Genomic DNA, 9,079 nt, shown 5'->3' on the forward strand with positions numbered 1-9,079 from the left:
ATATAATATATGAGAATTTTCCTTATAATCATTCCTGCTCACATTTGGAATTTAGTTCCAGTAGGCATATAATGTTGGAGTTTAAACTGGGGAGACATTTTTCTTACAATTTATTAAGTGATTTTTAAGCAATTTGACAACCAGAAAATGCAGGTGTGGTGCTCCCAATACCATGACGAAAGCTTAGTAGTAGAAGAAGATTCATTCCTGGCAAGGTTCATGTCTTATGGAACAGGGCATGTCTGTACATTGAATGGACTAATGACATAATGACCAAGGGAATTAATACTCGAACTGGGGGAGGAGAAGCAGCTAAATAAGCAAGAAAATAAAAGTTAATAAAACATTAAAACCTGAAGATTATGATTAGTTACTGAGATATCAACAAGCTGGAGACTCGAACAAAACGAATTAAGGATAGGCTATTACTTGGTAGCTACAACACATTTTTTTTTTAGTATATTACTGTACTTTTATATATACTATGTTAAAAAATAAAAAAATAAAAAAAAATCTTGATCGAATTCACTTCCAAATTTCCAATGCATATACTAGCGCTGGCAGCATGTAACCCACATATCAATCTCATAAAGCAATGAACAAGAAATATTGAAAATTATCCTTGATCGCATTCACTTCCAATGCATATTCTAGCTTTCTGGCGCTTGCACAATCTATAGGCCAGCTAAGTCAGCTCACAGCAATGCACACAGCAAACCCATGAAGGCTCCAGAGTTCACCACATCACAAGAAGCAAACTATTATTTTTACACGCAATTATTATGCATTTTTCAAAAGACATTTCATTTTACTTATCAGGATCAATATCTCTTCGAACTGATTCAGGTACCAGAAGTAACGGTGATGTTCTTAAAAATTCTTGGCAGAGCTGAAGAGGAGGGTTCAAGCCTTTGTTAATATTTTGGGCATGACAAATATTGAGAATAGCATCTACTTTACAATTGATATTAGTAAATTAATTCAAAGTGCTTCACCTCAAATATGTATTCAGGACCAACCAGAATTTTCTTATATCAGGTTTCACAGAGATTTCTCATGGTATCTATGCTTGGAAGATCTCCATTCCAGCACTTATCCAAATAACAAGCTCATCAACTTCACTGTTGACATGAAATTCATTTTCACCCATTGAAAAAACCTACCCTTCAATTTTATGCAAGTTTACCAAACTGGGCAACACATCACCTACAGGATCATGGTTAATTTTTAAACCCAGAAGAAGTGCTTCCCATGACATAGAACCTGGTAAAACACCATGGTCAGAAACTATATCAAGAGTTTGCAACGCCTCTGGTATAAGTTCCTCATGGCACAATCTACATATAATCTTGTCATAAGTGGAGAGCATTGGCAGGAAACTCTTGGAAAGCATCTGCCCCAACATATTGCAAGCTTCCGTAACTTCACCCCCAGTAACCAATGCATCAATCATCAACTTATATGATTGATCATTCAATTCTATACCTTTCTTATTCATCTCACTCCACAACTCCCTTGCTCTACTCAAGTTCTCAACCTTGCAAAAAGCTTCCAATACAGTATTATAAGTATTCAAATCAGGTTGGCAACCCAGTTCCACCATGCAGCCAATCATCTTATACGCATCCTCGGCTTTCTTCTGTTTACCTAAGCCCTTTAGGTACACATTATAAGTAAGCACATCAGGAGCTAGACCGAAAATGAGAATTTCGTCAAACAACTCTTCTACTCTAGAAAACTCTTCTGCTTCAACAAGACCATTGAGAGCCATTGTATAGGACATGATATCAGGCTTAATTCCATCCTTTTTCATTTCACATAAAACATCAAATGCCTCTTTACCCTTTTCTTGTCTCCCCAAGAACTTAATCACATTGCAATAATCCTCTCTACCGGGGCAAAACCCGACTCGTTTCATGTCTTCCCAAACACCCATTACCTCCAGACTAGTCACATTTACATTCTTTTGCCTACACAATGATCCCAAAATCAAGGAATACAATTTCCCATCAGGATCAAACTCATCATAAATCATGTAATTTAGCAACTTAATAGCAAAACCAACCTTCCCAATCCTACAAAGGGCATTGATCAATATCGAAAAACTCGAACCCTCCATTCGAATATTCATAACACTACTCTTTAACAACAATTGTGGAACAATTCTCCAACATTCTCTATTTCTACAAAGAACAAAAAGCAGAGAATTGAGTGAAAGTACAGTCGGAACACACCTGAATTTAGGAATCCTGAAGAACAAATCAATTGCCTCCTTAATCATACCCTTTTCTCCATAAACCCTAATCAAATCAACAAAAACCCTTTCTGGGGTTTCAGATTCCTCAACATTTTGAAGATATAAAAGAACATGATTAAGCTCATTGAATTGGGATTTTTGAATTAGGGTTTTGATAACAAAATTATAAGCACTTGGTGTTGGGTCACATTGGTAAGAATCGAAAGAATTTATGAGACAATTGAGAAGATTAGAAGGGGTTTTAGGAGGGTTTTGGGTGGTATGATGAAAATTTGAATCTGGGGTTGAAGAAAGACATGATTTTTTTAGGGTTTGAAGTGCTTGTTGTTGATTGAAAATGTAATGCCATCTTGTTTTGTAAGGAGAACGAATCCATTTTCTTCTTCTTCTCAGAAATAAATTTGGGACTTTTTGCGAAGAAGATTTTAGCACCATGTGAGCAACAGCAAGAGCAAGAAATGAGCAACGGCCATAATTTTGACATATTGATATTGTTTATTTGGCTAACTTACTACAAAAAAATTGGTTTTTTATTTCAACCTAAGAAATTAAATGCAGGTTAAAAAAATAAAAACTTACTGTAAATTTCTGTTAACTTTTTGAAAACTATTAATTGGTAGAAATTCCCAAATATGAGAGCAAAATGTTGTTCATGTGCTTTCTTAGAAGAAAGGAAAAAAAAAAAAGTTGCTCGTGTAAGATTCTACAAAGTAATTTTGAGCCGAGGACATTGTTGGCTAGATAGCTAGTTAAGAAAATTTTGCATGGTATCGAAAGTATGTGTTAAAGTGCGCCTTGAATCAATTTCTGATTTGAGATTACTACAAAAACTCTATAGATTCTAACCTTGCCTAATTATGAAATCAATATATCTCCATATTCCATAAAAAATTTGTTTCTTGTCTTGTCCATTTTGTTTAATTTTTGGCATTCGTTATAGTAATGTGGAATCTGCATTATGTAATCATGATTATCACTGTTCTTTGGCTATATAAGGTATACAATAACCTTCAACAACATCAAGCCATCAATAACAAATATCATAAACAATTTACAACAAAGGAACAAAATTTCGTTTAACTTCTATTACTCTATAACAAATAGAGTTATACAGTATTTCTTGATGTCAAAAGAACAAATTTCCTCTTCATAACACGTATACACAAATAAATAAATAAAATTAGAGGACAAAGCTTTTACACTATCTCTTAGATTCTATGGCAGTGATTCAAATTAATGTACTAGAGCTGTAACGCTAGTAGTGTTAGTTTTTACATCATATAGCTTGTGCAGCGTTTCTTCAGACTTCGTATATGAGCAGAGGGGCGTAGACAGTTTAGTCTGTCAATACTGCATTTTTTCCCTATCTTCCTGACACCTGATTTAAAAGGCCAATGTTTCTGTGAAAAAAATCTATATCCCAGTTTTCGGTTGCTGATGAAAGAGTCATTAAAGCAACCACCACTGATTTCATTGAAGGACGTAACTCAGGGTTCTCATGAGTACAGGCTTTTGCAAGCTCAGCCACCTAATACATAAACACAAGAAATGTTTTCAGAATAAGGCTCTGACTAAGCATCCAGATTTGGTTGTCACGCTAGTAGTTCAAATTACACTAACAGCATGAGTATCGTTAACAGATGGTGGACTGGGAGTACAATGTGATAGTTGAATGTGTAGGCATCTCACCTGACGGACAGAGTCTAGCGGGTAATCATCACCCAGATTAGGATCAATCAGCTTGCAGATCTCATTTGGATCAGGAAGATTCACAACATCTTCAAACTGCAATGCAAAATACATAGTATCGTAATTCAAGGTTGGTTATTATTTGCAGCCTTGCAGGTAAAAAGGGAAAAAGGCTGTTTGAATCAGGTATCCTTGGGAGCAAATTCAAATGATAAGTCTTTCGGATTAGTTTGAGTCTGAGGTCATATTCAGGTCTGTAGTCGATTTGCTTATTGTAGAGTCGATTTTCAAGCTCACATTCTTTTGATAAACACACTACTAGATCAATTGTAATCAATCACTTACAAAGTCCAATGCAACTAATCATGCCTTTAGAAGTTCAGAAATGTAGGGTAGATGCATAAAGCGGGCATACCAGAGTAACAAGACCCCTTGATTCAGCAACCGAATTGTTTTCCCTGACGATAGCTGGTTTTGCTGATACGAGTTCATAAAGTACAACCCCAAATGCAAAAACATCTACCTTCGGAGTCACTTCACCAAATTGAGCGTACCTTAACAAAGCAATATAAGAAAGTCATGGTTACAACTTAAGGCCACTGCATACACCATCCATCTTTATAAGATTGTGCATGACTTACTCTGGTGGCATGTATCCAAATGTTCCAACAAGGCGAGTTGGCAAAGTTGAGTTTTCAAATTCAGCTAGCTTCGCCAATCCAAAATCTGCAACCTACAAAAAAGTCATTATTGTGAGTGAACATAACTATAGAATGGCCAACAAGTCAGAGGCAATTCAGGCAAAGCTTCGCAATACCTTGGCTCGGAAGTTCTTGTTTATCAATATGTTTGCTGATTTGATATCACGGTGAATGTACACAGGATTAGTGTGTTCATGGATATACTCAAGACCTCTTGCTGAATCAAGGGCAATTTGTACTCTGGTGGACCATGTCAATGGATCTTTTCCTAAAGAAGGGATTTAATCAATCATCAGCACCGGCTTATTTACTGCTATTAATTACTCCACAAGTTAATATTCAAGCACCTGAGCCACGCAAATGTTGGCTTAAGTTCCCATTATCAATGAACTCGTACACCAGAAAAAGTGAACCTTCCACACAATACCCAAGTAAGCGGACCTGCACTAAAGAGAAATTATAATTAATGATGAAAGTATGAAACAGTCAAGATTCTGAAGGGATGCAGAAGATAAATCTTTCATCATATTTATATGCTTCAGCCGCACAATCACAATCTTTAAGTTGGCGCAATACAGTGATGAATAACTTGTCACTGCTTTGTATAGATCACAATATTTTCCGGTTCAAAAGAGTGTCAATTTTTAAACACTCAAGGACACGTAGTAGACGGTTTTGATATTGTCCTCTAGGATCTTCAGTCTTTCCTGCTTCTAGATCTATATTTTAGTAATTCTAGTTATAGTAGTTGATCTGATAAAGGTCAGGATATTGCCTGCTAAATTCAGGGATTAATTCCGTATAATTCCTGAATTTAGCAGGCAGAGTCCTCAACCTTGTCAACCAGTGGTAGCATATTCTGGTTAAAGAAAATCTCCATGTACCAAAAAATAGTCTAGATAAAGAAGATAATATTGATCTACAGAGTACAATTTAATGAAGTCAAACCAGGAAGCATACCAGATGTAAATGATGAACACGAGTTAAGACCTGCAACTCGGCAAAAAACTCTTTTGAGGCTTGCATATCCATCTTTTTTATTGCAGCTTTCTGAAGTTGATTTATGATTCAGTGAAAATTAAATGAGGTCAGGTAAATGTACAACTAAGAAATGACATAACAAAGCATTATAAAGCAGAAGCGGACTGTTTACAAAATTTAGGATAATCTGTTTTTACTTCGATGTAGAATTCCCAAAGATGTATAAAAGCAGAAGAAGCGCAGCAATGTCTAATGGTACGTAATAGTGTAGTTACTGCCTATGCAAAATATGTTTGTCAACACTATTTTACAAACCTCAACTAGTTATAGCCCTTTCCATCACAAGTTCATGACTCATATTCACAAAAATTGCAAGTTTAAACTACAAACCTCGCCTCTGAGCTCTCCTAAGTAGACTTCTCCAAATCCACCTGAACCAATCACATAACTACTGCTGAAATTCTCTGTCGCTTTTGCAAGCTCTTTGTAAGAGTACTCCACAGAATTGCTATACACGTCTGAATCATCAGCTGTATCTCCACCTTGACTGAAGGAATCTGCATCAAAATGGGAAGTTATAGGGGCAAATCCTTACAAAAATTGGCCTAAACCAGCATATGCTAATAACTAAAGGTACCGTGCCATTTTAGATGGAACCTGCATGTTCAGCAAGATGTAACGAGGAACAAACTATTATAGCTTGCATCACTATAAAATAAATTATGATTATCAAAAATCAGAATCATCCTACATAATGGGAAAGTGTATTTCCAAGAGGAGAGAGCATTACTTGAATGTGTTAACTGGTATCCAGGTTTCTCAGATCGCGAAGCCTTTTTCAAATCTTTACCTCTCTTGTATCTTAAATAATAAAACCAAACTGACAGAGCAATTAGCCCAACTGCTGCTAAACATATACCGGCAATAGCTCCAGCAGCAAGCCCTGGAGCAAAAGGAACAAGATTATGTAATACGACCTGAGAAGTACAGCTTACTACAAGTCTACAACGACAGACATTCGAGGTCTAAAACAAAGAAAAGAATAAAGACAGAAGGGAAAACTCCGATTACCTGAAGCACTTCTGCTGTAATCAGAACAACACGGAAAAAGAATAAAATTGTCAAATATGTACAAAAATTAATAGTAAGAAAATACAAGTCAATTAAATGGCTGGTGCAATTATAGGAACAAGAATATACCTTATAACCAAGGGTGGGTAGTTTCCATTTTTGTCTGCAAGATGAAAACAGAAACAATATTAGTCATCAAGAATATAACAGCAATTGAAACAGATTGCAAAGAAGTTGATAGCAGACAGACAAATGGAGTAGCAACCTTAATGAAAGCATTAACATTAGATTACTAATGTACAATTAAACACACTGCTTGTACTTGAGTCTCGAGGCTAAGAAAAAAAAATAATTCTTCAAAATTTGTCACATTGCCTAAGCAAAGATAGATATAATTTCACTGTAACACAACAATGCAACCCCAGACAAGTTAACCCCTTTTAGTAGAATCACAACTTACCAAAATTTGACATGAAAATTGAAAATAAGATTAATAAAAATAAAATCCTGCCAATGCTATCAAAAGTTGTGATTTTTACCAATTTTTTAACATTACTTATTCAATACCTTTGACCGAGTTTACAAAACTACCGTTCTAATCAGTTTGTTAGCTTCAGGTTTCAGCACCACCAATTGACCAAGAAACAAAACAATCATTTCTACATTTGTCAACCAGTGAAATTGACTAACATTTGATCTTGCACTAATTACACTAGACCAAGCAAAACTGACCCTTTTGGCATTACTCGAATCAAACTACCCAAAACCCAAAATTACATGAATCAAACCATAATGACCTAACATGACACAAAAATTAGATAATATGCTAATTGACAATAGACCAAATCCGACCAAAAACATAACCAAACAACTTATGACCGGATTATAACCTGAACCAACTTATCTGAACTACCCTTTGCTAAGAATGCTATCTCCACACACGAAGAATAAATAAATGTATTGCGAGACCACCTAAGGGCAAATAATATAGACGAGATGTGATCAAGAAAGATTACCTCTTCCAGGAATAAACACAAGACCAGTTCCAGCACTGAAATTCACACCAGGATTATAACCCTGCAACAAACTCTCACTCAAATTGAATTCCTGAGAAATAGACCTCAAACTTTCACCAAATTGAAGTGGATAGGTAATGAACAACCCATAATCCTTAGAAACTCTGCTATTACCACAAGAACAATTAACAGGTACATTAATCATTGCACCATCAGGAACATTAAACCTGTTATAACTATTAAACTGCTCAATCCAATCCCATGTTGTAACATTGGAATAATTATATTTTGCAACTTTATAATATGTATCACCCTTTTGAAACATGTAACTAAATATGTGACCAAGAAATGTATCATCTACACACCCACATGGGATTGGTACACGAATTCGAGTATTCGGACTAAGAACATCTTTGTTTTGAATTTGTGTAGGGTTGTAGCTAACAATATCATCAATGGTTTCCATGGTTGTATGATTGTTGAAGTAGCTAGATATTTGTGTAAGTGATGTACCTGGTAATACATAATATGAAACTAAGGCTAAATTACATGTACTTTTACACTTTGATGCAACTGTATTACTAAGACATAAATTCAATACAACATAGAAAAATGTAAACTTGAGTTTATGAAATTGTGACATTTTTGTTTGGTTTTTTTTGTTTGGTGTGGTCAAACATGGGAAGAAGAGAAATTTGCAACAAACATCACAAATTTTTGGAATGTTGACTTTTGTGACTAAAAAGAACAAGTAATTGCCATATTGGACCGTTGACTTTTGTTATATTAATTAGTTGTGTGCCAATTAGGAGGTAGGTTACATTGGTTCATTGATGGATTAATATTAATAAATCATTTAATTAATGATTAATTATGGGGGACTATATAAGAAAAACATAGAGAATATTAATTATATAAGTTGAAAGAGGTTGGAGTAGTGAGATAGATCCGCTATTGACGAGTTCAAAGGATTTTTAATTTTCCTTTCAGGAGTTTCTTTGCAGTTATACATGAATAGGACAAAATTAGATTGACCAACCTGAATAACGCAAGCGTAATTACCCAACTCATATGCAGCGTGTTTTGTGTGCGGTTTGTTACAATATGTGGTCGCTTGTTAAAGAGCAAAGTAACTTTATAATACTAACTAAGTAACCCATATAATATTAACGAAATAATCTCTATGAGGTCATGATGATTGACCATATGGTATGCCAGCCACATATAAAAGTTGGTGTGCAAACATAGATTATGACATGCTTTTATGTAACTTTGATTAAGCATAAATTAGACAACACAAGCGAGAAATGAAAAAAGAAAAGCCAAACATAATTATAACATAATATAGAATAAGATTTAATTTT

At 35.0% G+C, this 9,079-nt stretch overlaps 2 protein-coding genes across 2 annotated transcripts; both read right to left on the reverse strand.

Moving 5' to 3' along the window:
• Nucleotides 1–290: 290 nt before the first annotated feature.
• Nucleotides 291–2,719, reverse strand: LOC145572630 (pentatricopeptide repeat-containing protein At2g38420, mitochondrial-like). Its single transcript, XM_081631588.1, has one exon. It carries the CDS (start codon nucleotides 2,690–2,692, stop codon nucleotides 1,160–1,162), a length of 1,533 nt encoding a protein of 510 aa, XP_081487714.1. The 5' UTR covers nucleotides 2,693–2,719; the 3' UTR covers nucleotides 291–1,159.
• Nucleotides 2,720–3,620: 901 nt separating this feature from the next.
• Nucleotides 3,621–8,358, reverse strand: LOC145571363 (lysM domain receptor-like kinase 3). The gene is made up of 12 exons (XM_081630410.1): nucleotides 7,716–8,358; nucleotides 6,829–6,862; nucleotides 6,700–6,713; nucleotides 6,419–6,571; nucleotides 6,019–6,185; nucleotides 5,608–5,697; nucleotides 4,995–5,088; nucleotides 4,764–4,915; nucleotides 4,588–4,679; nucleotides 4,362–4,500; nucleotides 3,947–4,042; nucleotides 3,621–3,785 (listed from the first exon to the last, which is right to left on the reverse strand). Exons 1-12 carry the CDS (start codon nucleotides 8,356–8,358, stop codon nucleotides 3,621–3,623), a joined length of 1,839 nt encoding a protein of 612 aa, XP_081486536.1.
• Between the last annotated feature and the right edge of the window lie 721 nt (nucleotides 8,359–9,079).

This window comes from Chenopodium album, chromosome 12 (genome assembly GCF_948465745.1).
Source record: "Chenopodium album chromosome 12, dcCheAlbu1.1, whole genome shotgun sequence".
Classification (NCBI taxonomy): Eukaryota; Viridiplantae; Streptophyta; class Magnoliopsida; order Caryophyllales; family Amaranthaceae; genus Chenopodium; species Chenopodium album.

What these genes read in the sequence shown, in the direction of transcription:
- LOC145571363 (XM_081630410.1), bottom strand. Translation starts at nt 8,358, where the DNA reads ATGTCACAATTTCATAAACTCAAGTTTACATTTTTCTATGTTGTATTG. An exon ending in CCAACATTTGCGTGGCTCAG is followed by an intron (nt 4,916 to 4,994) that starts GTGCTTGAATAT and finishes TCCCTTCTTTAG; the next exon opens with GAAAAGATCCATTGACATGG. An exon ending in CGCTAGACTCTGTCCGTCAG is followed by an intron (nt 3,786 to 3,946) that starts GTGAGATGCCTA and finishes TTTATGTATTAG; the next exon opens with GTGGCTGAGCTTGCAAAAGC.
- LOC145572630 (XM_081631588.1), bottom strand. Translation starts at nt 2,692, where the DNA reads ATGGTGCTAAAATCTTCTTCGCAAAAAGTCCCAAATTTATTTCTGAGA.